The 21,504-nt window shown below is 45.7% G+C and overlaps 3 protein-coding genes and 1 pseudogene across 3 annotated transcripts; 2 read left to right on the top strand and 2 right to left on the bottom strand.

Annotated features, from left to right (window-relative positions):
- Positions 1-744: 744 nt before the first annotated feature.
- Positions 745-4,989, top strand: LOC127774289 (ABC transporter B family member 11-like; annotated as a pseudogene).
- A 415-nt stretch (positions 4,990-5,404) lies between these two features.
- Positions 5,405-8,307, top strand: LOC127774042 (pentatricopeptide repeat-containing protein At1g07740, mitochondrial-like). The gene is made up of 2 exons (XM_052300312.1): positions 5,405-7,520; positions 8,175-8,307. The coding sequence occupies exon 1, from the start codon at positions 5,680-5,682 to the stop codon at positions 7,003-7,005; it is 1,326 nt and encodes a 441-aa protein (XP_052156272.1). The 5' UTR covers positions 5,405-5,679; the 3' UTR covers positions 7,006-7,520; positions 8,175-8,307.
- A 2,737-nt stretch (positions 8,308-11,044) lies between these two features.
- LOC127774043 (uncharacterized) lies at positions 11,045-13,460 on the bottom strand. The gene is made up of 5 exons (XM_052300313.1): positions 13,182-13,460; positions 12,350-12,506; positions 11,756-11,806; positions 11,569-11,664; positions 11,045-11,168 (listed from the first exon to the last, which is right to left on the bottom strand). Exons 1-5 carry the CDS (start codon positions 13,370-13,372, stop codon positions 11,109-11,111), a joined length of 555 nt encoding a protein of 184 aa, XP_052156273.1. The 5' UTR covers positions 13,373-13,460; the 3' UTR covers positions 11,045-11,108.
- Positions 13,461-15,647: 2,187 nt separating this feature from the next.
- Positions 15,648-19,858, bottom strand: LOC127773832 (phosphomethylethanolamine N-methyltransferase-like). Its single transcript, XM_052300020.1, has 12 exons — positions 19,546-19,858; positions 19,282-19,406; positions 18,258-18,395; positions 18,016-18,153; positions 17,713-17,856; positions 17,334-17,444; positions 17,111-17,252; positions 16,756-17,036; positions 16,407-16,568; positions 16,250-16,303; positions 16,051-16,125; positions 15,648-15,961 (listed from the first exon to the last, which is right to left on the bottom strand). The coding sequence occupies exons 1-12, from the start codon at positions 19,565-19,567 to the stop codon at positions 15,866-15,868; spliced, it is 1,488 nt and encodes a 495-aa protein (XP_052155980.1). The 5' UTR covers positions 19,568-19,858; the 3' UTR covers positions 15,648-15,865.
- Positions 19,859-21,504: the final 1,646 nt, after the last annotated feature.

The following is a 21,504-nucleotide window of genomic DNA, read 5'->3' on the forward strand; positions in this document are numbered from 1 at the left end:
TAATCTTATTTAGGCTTTAGCACTCCTTTTTTGCCTAAAAGAAATATTCTTGCTTTTAGGTTGGGAAGTTTCTACAGCTTGTTACCACTTTCCTTGGTGGTTTTGTGCTTGCGTTCCTCAAAGGCTGGCTTCTCACTCTCGTCATGCTTTCTACCATACCACCTTTTATCTTTGCTGCCGGAATTGTCTCAAAGATGGTAGCCAAAATATCTAACGAGGGCCTAGCATCATACAGCAAGGCAGGGGACATTGTTGAACAAACAGTTGGATCTATAAGAACGGTAGGCATTTTCTTAATGGTGCAATGTAGATGACAAATAGTAAATTAATTTGTGCACATGTGTGTACTCAATAACAGGTGGTATCCTTCAATGGTGAAAAGAAAGCCATTGGCCTCTACAACGATCTGATAAAGAAAGCATACAAGGGTGCGGTCAAGGAAGGGTTTATCCAAGGCTTTGGCATGGGTTTCCTCAACTTAATCTATTTTTCCAGCTTTGGATTAATTGTATGGTATGGCAGTAAGCTAAGCCTCAGTAGAGGATATAGTGGGGCGGATATCATGAACATCTTGTTTGGTATCATGATAGGTGCAAGGTAGGTATTGATGCTAAGAATCCATTCGAAATCAGCAGCTAAATTCAACCAATGGGCTTACATTATATTACTCTACAACAAATTAATAGCACTAGCTAATATTGGTGCCTGTATGGAATTTCACAAACTCAAGCTTAATTTTCAACGCATCATGGACTATATTTCCTAACATGCACATTTTCAAATGTTTGGAATAGAGCTTTAGGTGATGCGACCCCCTGTACTGCTGCCTTTGAAGAAGGAAGAATTGCTGCTTACAGATTGTTTAAAGTAATCAAGAGGAAACCAGAGATTGACTATGATGATACTAGCGGGATTGTGTTAGAAGATATCAAGGGTGACATAGAGCTAAAGGATGTATTCTTCAGTTACCCGAGCAGGTCGGAGCAATTGATATTTGATGGATTTTCGATGTGTGTATCAAATGGAACAACAATGGCCATAGTAGGGGAGAGTGGTAGCGGCAAATCAACTGTGATAAATCTAGTTGAGAGATTTTACGATCCACAGGCTGGTGAGGTTTTGATTGATGGAATGAACATCAAGAGCTTGAGGCTGGAGTGGATACGAGGGAAGATTGGCCTTGTTAACCAGGAACCAATACTCTTCATGACATCTATCAAGGACAATATACTTTATGGCAGAGAGAATGCAACACTTGAAGAAATTAAGAGAGCAGCTGAGCTTGCCAATGCAGCAAGATTCATTGAGAGCATGCCTAATGTACACACATAACACTATCTGTTCATACCAACACACACCTCATGTATGAAGAACTAATCTTGTATTCACATGATTGCAGGGTTACGATACATTAGTTGGACAGCGTGGCGCTCAGCTTTCAGGGGGGCAGAAGCAAAGGATAGCAATTGCCAGAGCCATACTTAAAAACCCCAAAATCCTTTTGCTTGATGAAGCCACTAGTGCATTGGATTTGGAGTCTGAGAGGATAGTCCAAGGCGCACTGAATCAGATCATGGTTGGAAGGACCACCCTTGTTGTGGCACACCGTTTGAGCACTGTGAGAAATGCCCACTGCATCTCAGTTGTACATAAAGGAAAAATCGCAGAACAAGGTTGATGTCTTTTCTGTGCATTCTTTATCTTATTTTTTCCCAAGCAGATTAACAACAATAAACTGCATATGCAGGACATCATGATGAATTGGTTAAGGATCCTAACGGGGCATACTCTCAACTTATTCGGCTACAAGAGGCGCAACAGGCAATCGACCCCCACTTAGATGGTCCATTAAATAAAAGGAGCCAGTCACTCAAACGCTCATTAAGTAGAAATTCAGCTGGGAGCAGCTCCCATTCTTTAAACCTCCCCTTCAGCTTGCGTGGGGCCACTGAATTACTAGAGTATGATGGTGCAGACGGTGAGAATCGCAATTTGAAAAATGATGGAAAGTTACCCAAAAAAGGATCCATGGGTCGCCTAATTAGCCTAAACAAACCAGAAATCGCAATTCTTCTGTTTGGTTCTCTTGCAGCAGCAATTGATGGAGCTGTCTTCCCAATGATTGGTTTAGTACTGGCCAGTGCTGTTAAAGTTTTTTATGAATCACCAGACAAGCGAGAGAAAGATGCAACCTTTTGGGGATTGCTCTGTGTTGGGATGGGTGCAATTGCTATGATATCAAAGCTAGCAAATATCCTTCTATTTGCAATCGCTGGTGGGAAACTTATAAAGCGCATCCGTGCTTTGACATTTCGAAGCATAGTACACCAAGAAGTTTCTTGGTTTGATCATCCAGCAAATTCTAGGTGAGTTAATCATATGTTCATTATATCATTGGAATCGAATATTCAAGATACTAATTGTGTCATTTGTTATAGTGGAGCTCTTGGTGGAAAGCTATGTGTCGATGCCCTTAATGTGAGACGCCTTGTAGGCGATAATTTGGCCTTACTTGTCCAATGCACTGCAACCCTAGTTTGTGGAATATTAATTGCAATGATCGCGGACTGGAAACTTTCATTGATAATCTTATTTGTAATTCCTTTAATCGGTCTACAGGGCTATGCTCAAGTGAGGTTCCTACAGGGGTTCAGTCAAGATGCTAAGGTGAGCAAATAATTAGTTTTATGGACATTTCCGCATGTTTTTTCCTGAAGTGTGTGATCTTATAAGTTTTACTCCATACATGCTTCACACTGAAAAAATTGACAAGTTACACATTTCGTTGATGGTAGACTATATGCCACGATGTATTTGTGCATTCTCTTTCCTTTCATCCTTATGGATGTGACAGTCATTTTTAAAGTTGTTTGTTTTCCATTTATGTTTGATATGTGACTGTAGATCATGTATGAAGAAGCAAGCCAAGTTGCAACTGATGCAGTTGGTAGCATCAGAACAGTAGCATCTTATTGTGCTGAGAAGAAAGTGATGACAAAATACAATCAGAAATGTCAAGCTTCTAGATACCAGGGAATAAGAACGGGGATAGTTGGAGGCCTTGGTTTTGGTTTCTCAAACATGATGTTGTTTATGACCTCTGCTCTTTGCTACTATGTTGGTGCAAAGTTTGTTAGTCAAGGCAACTCTACTTTTGGCGATGTCTTCAAGGTCACATCTAGAAATCATTTTCAAATTTATTTATGAATATTTTACTTTGATATTTACTTCAAATTATTATAGTGCAGGCTTTCTTTTCTTTAGTTGTGGCCATGCTGGGAGTATCATCAACTGCTGCCATGGCTTCTGACTCGAGCAAGGCTAAGGATTCTGCTTCTTCCATATTTGCAATCTTAGATAGAAAATCTCAAATTGATTCCAGCAGCAACGAAGGTTTAACCTTGGAGCTTGTCAAGGGTGACATTGAATTTACGCATATCAGTTTCAGATACCCATCCCGTCCAGATGTTCAAATCTTCAGTGACTTTACCTTGAGCATCCCCTCTGGGAAGGTCTTAATTTAACAGAAGCCTAATTTTGTCAATGTTCTCTCAATTTTTTTTTTGAAGATTTAGTTTATTGTCCAGGGACTAACTCAAAACCTGCTTATTGCAGACTGTGGCACTTGTTGGTCAGAGTGGCAGCGGCAAGTCTACAGCAATTGTGTTACTAGAACGGTTTTATGATCCTGATTCTGGTGTAATCTTATTAGATGGTGTAGAAATCAAGAAACTAGAGATCAGTTGGTTGAGGGACCAGATGGGATTAGTTAGCCAAGAACCAGTGCTTTTCAATGATACGATCCGTGCCAACATAGCTTATGGAAAGAATGAAGAAGTAACTGAGGAAGAGATTGTGGCAGCTGCTAAGGCAGCAAATGCCCACGAGTTCATATCAAGTATGCCAGAGGGGTACAGCACCAGTGTCGGAGAGAGGGGAACCCAATTATCAGGTGGGCAAAAACAACGAATAGCCATTGCAAGGGCCATTGTCAAGGATCCCAGGATACTACTCCTAGATGAGGCGACGAGCGCATTAGATGCTGAGTCAGAGCGCATCGTTCAAGATGCACTGGACCATGTGATGGTTGGAAGGACAACCGTTGTCGTTGCACACCGCCTCTCAACAATCCAAGGCGCTGATATTATTGCAGTCCTGAAGGACGGTGCAATTGTTGAGAAGGGGAGGCACGAGGCACTCATGGGGATTGCCAGTGGAGCTTATGCTTCACTTGTGGAACTTCGCCATAATGTGACATAATACAAATATTCACGCAATGGAATAAATTTGATCAAACACAATTTTTTGGTTTAAACAAAAAAGACATCCATAAGTTCCATGGGCACTTATTGCTAGTAACCAAAATGTGTCAAAATTAGGCTTTTATTGATACTGCCCCCTTATCATCTGCATACAAAACCTGATCTCAAGGCCTAAGAATCGCATTGTATCTGCAACTAATTGGTTGCTTGAAAATATTTTTTATTCAAATAACTCTTGAACTTAACATTTAACAGCAAATATCTTCTCTAGTCACTTGCTCTGGAATCTGGAGTAGTAGACACCAAATTTAGATGGCTACAAGACCAAAAATGCTGATAGCGACGCAGGATTAGAAATTTCCTGCTCGTCTGCTTACTCCTCCCCTACAAACTACAATTTCATCTATGTGACACTACTTCAAAGCATCAAAAACTCAGTAAATATGATCCCAACTAGCATAGCACAAGAGGAATCTACAACAGCCAACGGTAACAATTCACGCTTATAACCACATCTATTCGCAAGCAGAAATCACAGCTTAAAAAGGGATTTAGAACACGCGCTGCGAGAGGCCGGATACTACTTACTTCATCAGGCGGCGCGAAGACTACGGAGACTCGGAATGCAGCGGACGCCGTACGGTCGGTTCCGGCGGCGGCGAGGACTGCGGCGGCGGCGGCGGTCGCCTCGCCTTTCGTCGCGGAGCCTTTAAGCCTTTGGAGGCGAAGGGGAGGAAGGAGGACTTCGTGGTCGTAGTAAACTTTTTCATTTGGACTTAGTTTCGGCCCATAAAAATGATGGGATACATTTCGGCCCATATAGTTGATGGGGCCACAGTTCAGCCCATATAAATCATGGGCTTCGATTTGGTCCACAGTTCAGCCCACAGTTCAACTACCCCTTTCACACCCCTCTCCTCCCGTTCTCTCTCCTCTCCATCCTCCTTACAGCAGCCGGCGTCGGCGGCGGCAGGCGCGCGGGGCGGCGGCGTCGGCCGGAGCGCGGGCGGCGGCGGCGCGCGGGCAGCGGTCTGCCTCACGGGAGGCGCGCGGGCGGCTGGAGGCGCGCGGGCGACGGGACGGCGCGCGTGCAGCGGCCGCGGCAGCCCGTGGGCTGACAGCCGGCGGCGGGGGCGGGGGCGGGGCGAGCGGTGGCGCGCGGGCTGAGCGCCGACGGCAGCGGCAGGCGGCGGTGGCGGCGGCAGGGCGACGCCTACTAGGTGTTCGACGAAATGCCAACAAGGAACGTGGTGGCGTGGAGCTAGCCAATCTAGCCAAAGACTTTCACACCCACTTCAGCTCCTATAGGAGCTAGCTCTCACTAGAGTTGGAGTTGGAATTGGGAACTGGGAGTTGGAGTTTGGAGCTCTACTAAACGGGGCCGTAGCTGGAAGTGCTTGTTGCCTTCAGAACTCCGATGCCCGCCGCCGCCGCCGCCGCCGCGAGACTGCGCCGCCGCGGCCACCGCCGGAAGAAGTTCGTGTACAGACCGAAGCCACCGCCGGAGCCGCACCCATTCCTCCTCCACCTCAAGTCGCTCCCGTCCCCCGTCGCCGCCGCGGCCGCGCTCCTCTCCGCGCCGAGGCGCCTCCACGACCACCCCTTCGCCGCCTGCGTGCTCTACCGCCTCGCCCGCGCGCGCCTCTTCCCGCTCGTGCCCCCGTTCCTCGCCGCGCTGCACTCCCGCGGCGCGCCGCTCCGTCCCACCGTGTTCGCCGCCGTCATCGACCACCTCGGCGCCGCTTCCCGCCCCGACGCCGCGGTCGGCGTCTTCCGCACCGTCCCGGCCTTCTGCTCCCACTCCGCCGCCACATTCCATTCCCTCCTCAACGCCCTTGTGTCCAATGGCCGCACGGATGCCGCCCGGGACATGCTCCCGCTCGCCCCGAAGCTCGGCGTCCGCCTCAACGCCGTGTCGTACAACATCATCCTCAAGGGCGCGTGTCTCCGGGACGGGTTCATGGGCGCCCGCGGCGTGCTCGACGAAATGCTCAGCCGGGGCGTGCGACCGACGGTGGTCACCTTCAACACGCTGGTGGGGTCGGCGTGCCGGGAGGGTGAGCTGGGCGCGGCGGAGCGGCTCATCGACGAGATGGCGCGCCGTGGCGTGGCGCCAAACGCGGCCACCTACGCCCTCCTGATGCGGGGGCTCTGCGACGCCGACCGCCACGCCGACGCCGAGAAGCTGATGTTCGACATGGAGTACCGCGGGTGCCAGGCCGACGTGGTGAACTACGGCGTGCTGATGAGCTCCCGTGCGAGACGCGGCGACGCCGACGGCGTCAGGGAGCTCCTCTCCGCCATGCGCAAGCGGAAGCTCAAGCCCGACGACGCGAGCTACAACATCCTGATCAGGTGCCTGTGCGACGCCGGCAGGGCCGACGAGGCGCACAGGGCGCTGCTCGAGATGCAGCTCAGGGGCACCGTGCCGGGCGCCGCCACGTACCGCGTCCTCGTCGACGGGTGCTGCAGGGCTCACGACTTCGACCTGGGTCTACGGGTCTTCAACGCGATGATGGCGAGCGGACACTGCCCCCAAGCTCGCACCTTCAGGCACCTTGCGAGAGGGCTCGGCGAGGACGGCAAGGCGGAGGAGGCGTTCTTCGTCTTGGAGCAGATGGCGAGGAGGGAGATGAGCTTGGATGCAGATGGGTGGCAAGCTGTTGTCACCTGCGTTCGCAGCAGCTGCAGCACCCAGGCAAGTGAGATCAAGCTTGTCAATGAGTTAGTGTTGTCAAATTGATATTTTTTTCGTTTCCTACTCCCGGATGATATGATATACATTATATAAAATTCGGTTTTGGCTTGTTAAATCATTTGCATCAAAATCTGCCCAGATACTTTTGGTTGTTAAATTTTGCCTAATTAGCTTTGATTTGAGCATGACAAATAGACATACGGAGTACCTGGATTCTGGGCAACAGGCGAAAGATGTAAACCATACAACTGAAGTGATTTTGAAAGTATTTTCATGCCAGCAAGCAAATGATTAGTGATTAAGGTCAACCCTGGAACAGCCAGAATTCGGACAGATGGATTATTAATCCAGGTTCAACGGTTTTATTTCATACCCATTGCTCCATGCACAGATTTATTGATTTCACCTCATATATAAGGTAAACCTGAAAATTACCCAGCCGCCTGCCAATGCGTCACCAGGTTTTATCACTTGCTGGCGAACCGTTTTTCGCAGAAGAAGCAATCTGTTTGTCCATTCAAAATGGAGTAATTTTACAATCTTCAAAGAGATACCGAGAGGTAACACATTTTCTAATATAAAGTTTGGTATTTATTGATATTTTCAATCCTAATTGTTTTTAAAATTTTGATATCTATTGATATCTCTCAAATACTGTAAAAATTTTCTTCAAAAGGAACCTCTTTTCCACCTAAAACTGTACCGTACTGTCGTTGTCATCACTCACACCATACCTTGCATCCTATAGGTCGTAATAGTATACATCTGGATGCCCAAGAGTGAGGGCCAAACTAGCTGCAACTTTTTCCAGAATAAAAAAATTTCCTAATTAATTTAGTTTTTCATTCAGATTCTAAGAAGTACCACCACAACACACAAAGAAAAGGATATGCTCACAAAACCTCACAGGGCTTTGTAGAGCTCTCCGCATTATCACAACACTAACAGAAATGTAAGACTAGGCAGTCACTGCAACAAAATACTCCTATTATATAAGCTTACAGCCTCATCTTTTTGCTGACGCTTATTAGCCAAAATTTGAATTTTCAACCTTAAATTTGGAGTTGATTTTGAGGTTTTTTCATCGAAGTTTATTTTTCAGCCTTTGCTTTTAGAAGTTTAGATCACTAAGAACACGTATATAAAAGTTTTATTCACAAATTATTTTTCGTTTGCAAATATGCCGTTTCGCTTATTGGGGCTGTTAGAAGCAGACATCCGGGCCACAACACAGGAAATTCAAAGACTCAGAGAGCAAAAGAGCCTACAACTCCAACTTGAGACATTTCTCAACAGATTTCTGGCTTTCTGCATTCCAGCAGATCAAAAGGCTTCAGCCCAAGCGATCCAACTCCCGCTTCACAAGACAACTCCATCTTGACCCAACAGAACTCCACCACATGCATCTTGCTGATGACAGTGCAGTGCTGTAGACTTCAGTACTTGCGCACATTGTTCCAGTTTGATTCGATCCTCCTGGCTTTGTAAACCTGCCAAATAAGAGAGAAACAGATGAAAAACGCCATCTAAGTAGAATTGATCTTCTTTATCCATCAAAACATATTCCGGGCTTCCCAGAGGGCCCAACACACGGCGGCCAATCCCACAATGTGATTTTTTTTTCTATTTGGTATATAAACATTAGCCCAGATAAAAAAATTGCTCGAAAGAGTTGGAACGACATTGAGCTCCAAACACATAAATATATTATTATGATCCGACCTTAGATCCTTATATTGTGTTTTCACACCCATATTGTGCTACATTTTGCTAGGAATGAGCTCACCATTTATTGGGTGAAGATTTGCTGCCATTATATTGGCAAAAGCAAAGCTTTGCTAGACCAACATCTACTCCAAATGTAACGGTGCGGTGCAACAAAATTTACCTGAGTTTTGTTTTCCAAGCATGCACAGCCTGCAGCCTGAGTTTTGTTTTCAACTCATACAGCACAAATAAGGTATATATAAATTCAGATATCACAGCAAAGGACGAAACAGCTTAGATTACCTGTAGGCTTAAGATGTTTAGAGATCCCAGTGGAAAGGAAGCAACGCATAAAACCATGGTGACTCATGCTATGAAGTTTCGCCAGTTTTTCGAGAACACGTGCCCTCGTGTTGACACTGAACACCATCTTGACTGCTCCCCTTCTGGTGCGCTTGGATAGCAGGTAAACAACATCATCATCATCATCAGCGATGCTCAGGGTAGGGTAAGCCATGTGAAGACTCTCCACGGACATGGCGGCCTTCTTCCCCTTAGTCTATTTTCCTCATGTAACTATGCAGGGTGGTGTCCAGGTGGTTGGAAGTGACGGAGCATCCAGGCTTCCAGCCATCCCATGAAGTGACCGGGATGGGCATGCTCCATGTCTTGACCTTCCAGCTACCATCATCGACCAAGACCTCTAGATGCGAGCTTCGAAATCGCTGGGTGGCCACCCATTCGTGAATTCCATCTCGACGTACTTGATAGTGTCCCTGCTCTGGCTGATGATGATGTCATGGCAATAGTACGGGCAGCGGTTGAGGAACAATGGCCAGTTGACCCTAGCGGGCAATGGCAGCGGCATGTCGCGGAGCTTGGGGCTGTCTTCGAGCACGTCGCAGAGAAGGATGCCTCGCCAGAGATCGACCCAGCCAACTGTGCCTTTGGCACCTCCGAGCGTGATCACCTTGGTAGTCGTATGGAAGATCCTCCTCAGTGCCGAGTCAGGGACGGGGCACACCGTTCTCCTCATCAGTGGCTCCTCCACTGTCAACTGATGGGAGATCCAACTACTCCCCGGCTTTCCATCGGAGGTAGAGCGACACAGGTGAAGCCTGAAGTCGACATGATACCAAGGTTGAAGAACGGCCACAGCGTAGGAGGAGGAGGAGGAGTCGTTGCCGCAGCTCAGGATGGCAATGTTGTCGTCTCCGAAGCCACGGTCACTTGGGCGGCTCGGGAGACGGTAAAGCCTTGCGCCTTCGGAGTGAGGGTGCGCCTTGTAGACGAAGTAGTCGCTGAAACAGTGATGGAATCTGGCGAGGCGATCGACGGGGACGCGGAGGAGGAGGAGGTCGGCGTCCGCGCTGACCACCGTGGGCGCCACGAACTTGTCCGAGGGGTTGGGGGTCCAGATCCGCCAGACCAAGGCAGTCGACGGAGAGGTGCGAGAGGGCTGGCGGGGTGGCGGCGCGCAAGGTCACCGAGATGGTGAGGCCGGTGCTCGTCGTGGAAGTGGCGGTGGTGGCGTCGGGCCGGTGGTCGTCGTCGTCGTCGTCGTCGGCGACGTGGCCCCAGAGCTCGAGCAGGACGACGCTTGGGATATCGCCCTTGCCCTCGCCGCTTCCGCTTGCCATGGCGCTAGCGCTGCAGCCCACGGCGGTGCGGCCGGCGACGGTGCGGGGGCTCAGGGCGGCGCGAACTCGCCGGCCTCCCCGCCCCTTTCGTGCGGGCCGGCCATCGGGGCGAGGCAGGAAATGGGCAGCACCCAGGCAAGTGAGATCAAGCTTGTCAACGAGATCAGGCTATATATTGATATTTTCCGTTTCATACCCCCGGATGATATATATTGCTAGTATATAACATTCGGTTTTGGCTTGTTAACTCATTTGCATCAAAATCTGCCCAGATTCTTTTGGTTGTCAAATTTTGCCTAAAATTAGATTTGATTTGAGCATGACAAATAGACATACGGATACCTGGATTCTGGGCAACAGGCGAAAGATATAAACCATATAACTGAAGAGATTCTGAAAGTATTTTCATGCCAGCAAGCAAATGATTAGTGATTAAGGTCAACCCTGGAACAGCCAGAATTCGGACAGATTGATTATTAATCCAGGTTCAACGGTTTTATTTCATACCCATTGCTTTATGTACAGATTTCAATTGATTTCACCTCATACTAGGGTTAAGATTATCTCAAACACTCTATCAGCATCTGATTAGAGGCTACTTAATTTGGTTATTTTGGTCCCGTATGAAGTGGGGAAGGGGGAAAAGGCAGTTGATAGCAAACAACTCAACAATAGGAGATTTTTATATTCCAGGTCAAAAAAGATGAGATTTTCATTGCACAGAGATGCACAAGAGCTTCGCAGAAATGGTTCCTTATATTAACATAACAGTATTTGTGTAAAAGACAAATTGTAACTATCTTATACAGATTTTCCCATCAAATAGGCTATTGAACAACCAACAAGCGCTCCAGCAAAAACCTACACCAACCAAAAGAACAACATTAAGATCAACAAACATAGTAGTATATGAACAACATGAGCAGATACCAGGAATATGTAACTATTAAAAATCGTCATACACACAGAACTAAAAAAAATGCAATGGACCAACCAAGTGAAAGTCATAGTTTTTTATGTCAGCAAGAAATATTCCACAGTAGCTCATGCAATGTGGACATGTGACCAAATAGTTGAGGAAGCTGGAAGGAACTATGGCTTAAAGGAATACCATAGAATTCAAATGTATCATATGACTTAAAGGAAGTTCAAGAATATATCCAGATTGCAGTCTAAACTTTGTTTTTCATGATGTGAATAACTCAAGGGCATCTAGTATCTTTACTGCACCAACAGAATAGAACAGACATGGTAGAGTTACCTGAAATGGACTGTGTCCAAGAGGTTCCCGTAGCGGTCTGAAGGATGAGATAATTGGATGTTCTGGTGGGAAATCAGAGACTATTTGATTTAGCAACTGCACAAAAGTTTGCAGATATAATCAGAGGATATAAATTAATAGTATAGAAGACCCTGTTCCTCGTAAGCACAGAAACCCACAAACTTACAGCAGCTTGGCGACCTGTGTGGAATCGAATTCCTGATGCATCATACATTACCTGTAAGAAGAAAATATAATCTTAGAAACCTTCTCTAAGAAGAACTAACATGTGTATGAATGTACCTATAGCTATCATTTTGAAAAAGAAAAAAAAATGTGTTTGAGGAAAAAAAAAAGAACTTAATTTGTAAGGGAGATATTCAGAGTTCCAGCATAGTTGTAGCTATTAAAAAAGGACCATTTAAAGTACACTAACAAGTACAGATCTTGAAAATGCAGCAGCTCTTAAAATTTTGATATTTTGGTATCGAAAACTTCAAATATGAATATTAAACAGATGGTTCTTTCAGCTAGGTGTCTTGACAGGAAAATTCCACACCCACCCCCAAGGAAGAAGCACTCAAAAGATTATTTAACTGGTATTTAAAACCCTATTATTCCAAAGCAACATAGCATATAAAGGGCAGTGAAACCTACTGTTATTTATCACAAGAATCTAGTTGCCAATGTCTATAGTCCTAACAAAAGGACACTTCAGGATTGCGACTTTCGCTTGTGCTAAAATTGAAATGTATTGAACAAGATTTGTTTAGATACATACAACGGCAGCAAAAACCAATGCCAGCGCGAATGAAGAACTATCTCCGCCTTCTTGTTGACCGACTGCCACGGCCAAACTCCCCACCGTTGCAGAAAGGGATGAAATAATTCCAGCTGAAGTGAGAAACTTTCTTGCATCCCATCTCTTCTCCTTTAACCTGCGTATCTAGGATTAACAAACTACAGCTTAATGGAATAGCAGTCCAAACTATAAGTTGCAAATGCACTTATTCTGAAAGACAGAGTAACAAGCATACTGATCAGCCAGCCTTAATTTCAGCATGATAATCAACACTCGGTAATGCCAACAAATCTCTAGGACTTTTTCAATGGAAGTAGTAAGCATGGAGTGATTGAGAATTACTTATTGCTATTCATGGTCTAAAATGTATAGTGGTTTTTACTTGGATTTAAATAGGTTTCACCATGGCAATCTAGGAATTCCGGTTGGTCGCACCTCAATTCTCTACTGAACAAAACCAAGCTACCTAGCTACTGATTTGTAACATAGATAACATATTAGCATATAAGTGATTGCTCCCAACCGATATCGAACCAATGAATCCTCCTCCTCCGCACCCTTCCTACCAAAAAATAAGTTCATCCCCAATTCTCCAGACAACGAGCCTATGGTTTCTAAATCGCAAAGCGGCATTCACAGATTCGATGGCGCAAAAACGAAACCCTCATAATCCACCTTTTCGTGAACCAGAGGCAATCGTAAAGTCCCAACAACCTCGCACCGACACCGAGCCATGGGGAGGAGGGGGGGGGGGGGGGGATCGCATCGGGACGCGTTAGATCTAGCTGGAGAAGCGAGGAGAAGGACGCACCAGATGGCGAGGAGGTTGAGGAAGTTGGCGAAGGCGAAGGCGATGAGCGCGACGGCGAGGGGGAAGTTCCCGCTGCCGCCGCCTGCGCCGGCACCGGCGCGGCCGGCCAGGTCCACCGTCGCCGCCGCCGCCGCCGTGGACGAGGACGCCCCGGCGCCCCTCGACGCGGTCAACATCTCGCCGCCCCTCATGCCGCCCGCTCGCTCGCCTCTCGCTGTCGCCGGCTCGTTCGTTCGTTGGTGGTGTGTACTGGGGTTGGTCCGTCTCGTGTCGCGTCTCGTCTCGTCTCCCCTTGTATTCTGCGTCTCTGGGTGCTTTGCTTTGCTTTGCTAATGCTAGGTGGTGGATTGGATCACTGGATGCAATTTGGGAAAATTAATACTAGTACTAATAATATTGGTGCTACTAATTAACAAACTATTTTAGGTAGACAGCGCATTAATTGTGCATACGCGTCATCCGATTATTTTACATTGATAATAACGAGGGTTAAGTTAGCCCACTTAACAGGGTAAATATATACTAACTCTGTTTTTTCAATGGATAACGTCATTTGATTTCTTTATCATTCGTGAAATTAAAAAAATATGTAATTATAATATACTAGCAAAAGTGCCCGTGCGTTGCACCGGGTGATTACAGAATGTGTATATTGACCAAAAGTGTTGTTTAGTTTAGCAAAGTGACAGTGCGTTGCACCGGGAAGCTTACATATCAGAAAAATATGCAATTAATTAAAATACAAATTCGCTGAAATATTTGGTATTTTTAAGTAGGTATGTGTATAATTAAATAAATTTACAAGTAAAGCAAGTGTGATAAATAAAATGACATTGTTAAATTTAGTTTTATTAAATTCTTCATGATTATTTACGCTCTTTGGAATTTTGATAGCTTAATTGCTAATTTTATTAATACAAACATCATTTAACAATTATTTAATTGGAAAAAGAAAGAAAATACTTCCTTTATGTTTGCTTCGAAATAAACATATTCAATATAACTATAATTGTAATGCTTCTGAAAAAATGAGCACTAAAAATGAACTTATTCTTTTTTTGGCCTGAGGGACCTAAAATAGACTTATTTCCGACCCATGCTGGTCGGCCCACGGCCTTTTGCGCACGCACGGGCGCACTTTTCCTTCCCCAGGCCGCAACCTGGGCTTGAGCTGGAAAAGATGCCTCACTCTCAATCCCTCTTGGGCCGATTTCGGCCTGGACGACACCGGCCGTCCGATCTCTAGGGTTTTGATCGGACGGCCGAGCGTCGATATCGGGGAAACAAAACCCCCTCCCTCTCAGGCGCCGAAACCCTAGCCTATTTCCCTCCCTCCCATCTCACTTCGCCGCCCTCCCCTCCGCGCCCCCGAGTGGCGGCGGCGGTGACGACGGCGCCCTTCCCACACCAACCGACGGCGGCGGCGACAGCGCCCCCACCACCCACGGCGGCGTCGGCGGCACCCTCCCCCACCACTGACGGCAGATCTAGCGGGAGGGGAGGCGCCCCACGAGTGGCAGCGACGGCGCCCCTCCTCCCGCGAGCGGCGGCGGCGGCGGAGTCTCCCCCACCACCGACGACGGCGACGGCGGCGCTCTCACCCACCACCGGAGAGCGCCCTCCGCCACCGCCGCCGGCAGATCTAGCGGGAGGGGAGGCGGCGGCGGCGCTCTCCCCTCCACCGGATCCAACAAGAGGGGAGCCGCCGGCGGCCAGCCGTCCCTGCGGCGGCGACGGCGACGGCGGTGGTTCGGCAACGGCGGCGGCGGCGACCCCCTTCGATCTAATTTTTGATTTTTATTTGGATATATATGTGTACATGCATCATGATTTGTGTGATTGAACTCTGATTGTGATTGTGATTGGTTTGATTGGATTCAGATTGGGATTTTTTTTTGGGGGAGGCGACGAAGCAGGACGAAAAACCGGTGTGACGACCGGAAAAATACGAATATTTATATTAGTTATAGATTATAGATATAGATATAGATTTGCTGTGAGTTCTTTTATTAGTACTTTTATATATTTATTTTTTTAAATAAGACGAATAATCAAATATATATATTTAAGAGTCACCAACGTTATCTATTAAAAAAGAGAGAATATATATTAAGAAGAAATTTATCAGGGCTGGTGTGCAAAATGCACTATCTGTACCTCCTGTTTTATACCTCTGTCAACTCGAAGAATAGTTTGAGTACATTTGACTTCGCCTTGAAGTAAGATCAGGAAGGGTCCTTTACTAATTACTCAGATTACTAAAATTGTGTTTGATGCTGTCATGTGGGCTATACGATCTGCAGAACTCTGGATCCGAAAAAACTGTCAGGCTAACCTGACAAAATTTTAAAATTGTTGCAGAACGAACATGATGCATATTCTAAAAAGGAGAAGGGCATATGTGCAAAAGGGGAACACATCTGTGTTTATTTATCTGCAAACAATAACACGGTTCCATACCAAATACGCACGATAATACATACTTTAAACAGATTGAGTTTAACGTACATCACGTCACATGGAACATTGGCCGTCCTCTAAAACTGGAATACTACATCACACACAAACAAACTACCAATTGGGGCGCACAAATAAATCTGCAACAACAGATCTAGTAGGAGTACTAGTTAACACAGCCAACAACAGCAGCACCCGTTTTATTCTGAACCCTCTCTGCTTCTGAATCATTTGGTTGCAATGAACAGCCCCCACCTCTGCTCACCGGCAGAGCTCCGCTTCAGCTTCGCGTTCCAGCCGTTCACAATGTCATCGTAGTCCTCCTGATAATATACATGGGAGGACAATTGAGAGAATGCTCACTTGGAGTCATGGAAAAGCATAAGCAGGCGTAGAGCTGGGAAGCACGAACCTGGGTGAAGTCTGCCAAGAAGGCTTCTTTGTTCTTCTCAACTTCAGCAAGCTCCCTTTGAAGAACACGCAGGAACTGAAACATATAGCATGTGGCAGTGATTAGTCTCGAACGAATCGCATTTGTCCAAGCGTCGTAGAAAAAAATGGATTTGGAGGTGCACAACAGTGAGCGGAATTCAGAGAGGTAGGGTGATAACCTGGTCCGTGCGGTCTTCAGCAATGACATGATGGAAACCAGCATCCTCAAGCATCTAGTGTTGTGCAAACAGAAGTCAGAGTGGTTCACCTCTTTTTGTTCAAATCTACCTAACAAGTTAGATTGATTGATATGTTAATATCACTGCAGAAGCAAACCTTTCCGTAAGTCTTCACATCGTGGAGGTCATAGCCTCTCTGCTTAATGTAAGCAGCAAATTCTTCTGATGGTTTCCCAGGATTCCTACAGTAATCACTGATGAGGACTTTGCCCCCAGGTTTCAGCCACTTGAAGAAACTTCTGAACAAAGCAGGTTTATCCTGTAAAACCATGTATAGCAATCGTAAGACTGTTGCTTCTGTGGTTAACTCAACTACAAAGTTGTTATAGGTTGTTATAGGTAAGTATCCCGTGATCAGCTATGCTGGCGAACAGCTGTTCGTAGTATAATTGTGTTAAGTAGGATACTTGTAGAAACATCTGTAAATTCTCTGAAGTGAAACATACATGTATGTGAAGAATGGTGTCACGGCTGTAGATCACATCAAATGTATTTGGTGCGTAGGTCTTTGTGGTGCAATCAGCAACTTCAAACTCAACCGAACACTTGCGTCCAATGGCACGTTCGATTGCAAATGAAACCATGTTGATTGAAAGATCAATACCAAGAACATGGGCATCGTAGTTTTCAGCCATATAGAAGTCGCCGCCTCCAATTCCGCACCCAACATCAAGCACTTTCTGTCCAGGTTTAAGATCCAGCTTATCCACAAATTCCTTTGTGGTTTCTGTTCATCAATAAGCATGTTTGAATGAGTAAATGTTGACATTTTAATAGAGGCAAGGAAATTGTTCAACTGACCAATTCCACCAGTGCTGACATAACCCTCTCCGAAGACACGCTCATAGCGTAAGATTCCAGTGGTTTTGTACTGCACATTGTCCAGGAATCTTTGGAATCCTCTGTCTTCTGTTGACTTAACCTTTTCCCATAGCCAACATAACTATGGACAATAAGGTTGTAACAGTCAGTATTGTTTGATTGCCAAAGTGCAACAGTGTATGTCACCGAAGGAGATGAGTACCTGATTTTGATTTTTCTTGCTTTTCACATAAGCCCCAATGCACTTGCATGTTTCTAGAGAAAGTTCATAAGAACCCCCATCTTTATCATAGGAATGGCATTCTTTAAATATCTATGTTAAAAAATTAGTTAGTTTCTGGATAGAAATGGGAAGTATGTTTTGCTATCGTCTTATTGACCATAAAATACGAAAAATTATGCAAGTATCACAAAACACACAGTAGCCCTCACTAATTATCTAACAAAATTATAAGCATCCACTACAAATATGCTTCAGTTAAATATATAGGGCAAACAAAGGTTGGAAGTTGTAGAGTTAGCAAAATTTCACTTTTAAGACTGACTGTAATTGAGAAAGAAACTTGAGTTGAAGCTGTAACCTTTGTATAGAACCTTGGCTCCCGGTAATGTGTTGGATTCACTTTCCTTTTGGAATCTCCAGATTGGTGAAAGCATGACTCCCTAAAGAATATATGGCCACCTACCTTCAGCCATTTCACCATTCTTCCTACTAGCTTCTCGACCTACAGTATGCCATAGCAGTTAGAGATCATCATACAATGTACACATGCCATGTATGCCACTTTTTAGTAAAATAATTTTAGCTGGCGATTACTACAAATGCAGAATTCTTTTTTTTAAGAAAAATAGTATCAACATTCATAAACATGTCCCGAGCTTACCTCCTCATCTGAAAGGTACATTAGTAGCCAGTTTGAGAATATGAGATCAATAGAGTTATCTTCGATCTTCAGGTCCGGAGACGTGACATCAGCGCACATAAAGGTTATGTTCTTGTGATGCCCATTTATATTCTCATTCTACAGAAAGATAAAAGGAGTGAAAACTCATGGAACTATGCATAACCAACAAATTCCATCTGCCAGACATGAAGGTCTTTGAAGTTTGAAGTGAGAAATTTCACCTTCTTAATCACACTTTCAATGAAGTCTAGGGCTAAAACATGGCCAGCTTCTTTTGCCAATTCCCCAGTAAAGCGTCCTATTCCAGCACCAAGCTCCAGTACTGATTTCCCTTTGTAAGAAGGGAGTACAGACAGGACCTGCGCATCAACAGTGCCAATCAGTCCTGAGCGAAAATTACAGTTACTCCAACAGTAAAGACAGAGCTGCACGACAAACTTTGCATAATTAGCATGATAATAATAATATGAGAGCAGAGTGAAAGCAAAGCATACTCTAAATAGCAATTAGCCCATTGGGGAGCTAAACGACTGGAGTATCCTGAATTCCTGATAGTTAACAATATAAGTGGCAGGTAGAGCCTGAGAACGACAAGCACAACCCAGATATTTTTTTTATTGTGTAGTAGTACACATGCCTGTAACCTCCAATCAAAATTTAATTAACAACCAAAGATATGCTTATCTAATTCCCAGTAGTACTGTCCACTTCTCCCAAGCCCATGACATGCAAAGTTGGCCATCCAACAGAGATTAACCTTTTTCTCATCCATACCAAAATTAGCAAAACTCTGCTAATTCATAGATCTGTGCATAATTACTACTGGCCTCGCCAAAGCAGAAACCAAGAAAATTGCAGGATCACAAAAAGGAAGGGTCGGCATCAGGCTATCTGCATCAAGTCTAGTACTCGTCAGTTCCTATTGATCAATTTGCCAACCTGTATAACCCAGAAACGAATTAGCTCCAATACTGTCACTATCAGCAGTTGCTATCGACTTTATAAGGGCCAAAAGGGCGTATCATTTGTTCACTGTTTAGTACGCGATGGAACGTCCAAAGATATCACCGAATTTTTCAGTATAGCAACATGACAACGTACGAAGACAAGCCAGACAGAATCTTAGCAGCAACGAACGAGATCATGCAAGAGGAATTTGCAAAAAAAGTAATAATAATCACGAGAGATCTCTGCAGGTTGATCCGGCGGGCACGCATGTATGGGTTCATGGATGGATTCAGTCACCTCGGGGCGCTCCTCCTTGTCGAGGTCGGCGGCGCGGGAGTCGAGCATCATGGCCTCGACGGTGAGGTCCTTGGAGTGCTCCTCCCAGTAGCTCCGCTGCGCCTTCCTCTCCACCTCCCCGATCCCTGCACGCATCCATCCAACCAAAACCAAAACCCCCCATCATCATCAACACACCCCCAATCCCCCTCCACCTCCACAACAAAAACACAAACACAAAAGCACAAAAACATTCGGATCTCTCATCCGCTCGCGCGCGCTTACCATTCGCCGCGACGGCGTCCATCTCGATCGTCTCCTCGTCCTCGTCTAGGGCGTTTTTGAAATTATTATAAGTTTCAGGAAATTGAGAGAGATCTATTCGTTTTTAAGGAAAAAAAAAGGCGTGTGGTTTAGGCGCCCTCGACGGCGCGGCGGGATCGGGAGAAGCCGCGGGAGCGGCGGTTGTGCGCGAGGCCCCTCTGCTGCATCAACCGGCGGATTCCCCCCCGCGATTCGAGGGGAAAAAACGCAACGCCAACCGCGCGAGCAACGGAGAGTGGAGTGGAGTGGAGTAGGCGGAGCGGAACGGGTCGTGTGCGGGCGCGGGTTTTATAGCCGAGGCGAAGAGCGAGACGGGACACGGGAGGCGCTGTGGCGAATCCCCGTGTAGATCGGGTGGGGTCACGGTGCGGCCGCGGGATCGCCTGCTCGGCTCGGTACACGCCGCAGCCGCGCGTTCGCGGCCGCGGTGCCAACTTTTTTTTTTTTTCTGTCGCCAACACCGTGCGATTCTGGGGATCGGTGACGACGGCGAGCAGTGGACGGGCGGGGACGATGGAGGGAACAGGGTCAGCTTCGCTGCCTGTTTGGGCGACGACGATATGACGCGGCTCCGTAGCCGTTAGTTGGTTCAGTGGAGTGAAAATATCTTTTTTTTTTCCTTCATCGTGATAACTTAGGGAGGATCAGCGGAACATTTGCGATAATTCATCAGAATTCATTCATATATGGACGAAAAATTCAAAACATAGGCGGCCCACCTACAACGGAGCACAGACACCATCACCTACAATCCCATCGTATAAGCTTTCAGGTGATGGTGTCAATGATATACAATGGGATTGATGTACTGGCTACAATTCATAGAAGCCACCTAAACAAGTAATATTCAAGCAAGTAATATGGACATATGTTGGGCACCATCAATATACAAATTCTTCGTATGGCTTGTTATATAAAATAGGGACTAGATGGTGGACATGCTAGATAAAAGAGGCACGATGATACAAAATGATGGCACACTGTAGGTTCTCGCAGAGAATTTGGGCAGCACTACAACAATGGGTGGGTACTGGTCTCCAGATCAACCGGTGGGATACTTGCGATACGGTGGAGCAACAGTGGTAGTGTGTCCTGGACACCCCTCACATTTCAAAATAGTCACTTAAGTCATATTCATCCTCGTTGTCTATGAAATTTTAATGTGAGTGGAACGCATGAATCTTTTGACACATCACCGCAACTCCTACAACCATAATTGCAAAATTCAAAGAGGAGACTAGGAGTTGGGTCAAAAGGAAACGTCTAAGCTCCTATAGTTCCAGGCCTTGGGAGGGATCACTGGTCAGCCAGGGACTTCCACACGCCCATGTACGTACTTTAATTTTGTTTACTCCCTTTTTATCAATAAATTGCTAAGCTTTTGCCTTCTTTCAAAAATAAAATATCTTAGGAAGGATGATACATTGATACAATCAGCTAGCGAAATACACACTGAATCGAGAGGGTTTAGAACAGCTGCCTTAGGAGCAGGTGTAACATGTGATTTAAGGCCCTATTTGTTTTAGTTTAAGATTATTATAATCTAGATTATTAAATCAAATTACTCTAAGCTAGATTATAATAAGCTAACATAAAATAAGTTGCGAGTTATTTGTTTCTCTGGATTATTGAAGGCATCTAAGGATAGTGGCTCTTTAGCCACCCAATAATCTGAAAAAAGCTTCTCCAGAGGAGATTATTAGATTATATTAATCTGGCTTACAGATTATAATAATCTATCATAATAATTTATTTGTTTGTTTCAGCTTACTCATGATAATCCAGATTATAATAATCCTCAGCTGAATCAAACAGCGCCTAAGTCGGCTATAATATAATACGTTCGCCATGTAAAAAAAAACTTAGTTGGAGGAGAGAATCAAGCAGAGAAAATTTTGAGCTGGCGACTTTACCGCCGGC

The sequence above is a fragment of the Oryza glaberrima genome, chromosome 5 (assembly GCF_000147395.1).
Source record: "Oryza glaberrima chromosome 5, OglaRS2, whole genome shotgun sequence".
NCBI classification, from domain to species: domain Eukaryota; kingdom Viridiplantae; phylum Streptophyta; class Magnoliopsida; order Poales; family Poaceae; genus Oryza; species Oryza glaberrima.

What these genes read in the sequence shown, in the direction of transcription:
- LOC127774042 (XM_052300312.1), top strand. Translation starts at nt 5,680, where the DNA reads ATGCCCGCCGCCGCCGCCGCCGCCGCGAGACTGCGCCGCCGCGGCCAC.
- LOC127773832 (XM_052300020.1), bottom strand. Translation starts at nt 19,567, where the DNA reads ATGGACGCCGTCGCGGCGAATG. An exon ending in GGACGCCGTCGCGGCGAATG is followed by an intron (nt 19,407 to 19,545) that starts GTAAGCGCGCGC and finishes GGATGCGTGCAG; the next exon opens with GGATCGGGGAGGTGGAGAGG. An exon ending in ATGTGAAGACTTACGGAAAG is followed by an intron (nt 16,304 to 16,406) that starts GTTTGCTTCTGC and finishes GCACAACACTAG; the next exon opens with ATGCTTGAGGATGCTGGTTT.
- LOC127774043 (XM_052300313.1), bottom strand. Translation starts at nt 13,372, where the DNA reads ATGAGGGGCGGCGAGATGTTGACCGCGTCGAGGGGCGCCGGGGCGTCC. An exon ending in CTCAACCTCCTCGCCATCTG is followed by an intron (nt 12,507 to 13,181) that starts GTGCGTCCTTCT and finishes CTAGATACGCAG; the next exon opens with GTTAAAGGAGAAGAGATGGG. An exon ending in TTGGACACAGTCCATTTCAG is followed by an intron (nt 11,169 to 11,568) that starts GTAACTCTACCA and finishes TGGTTGGTGTAG; the next exon opens with GTTTTTGCTGGAGCGCTTGT.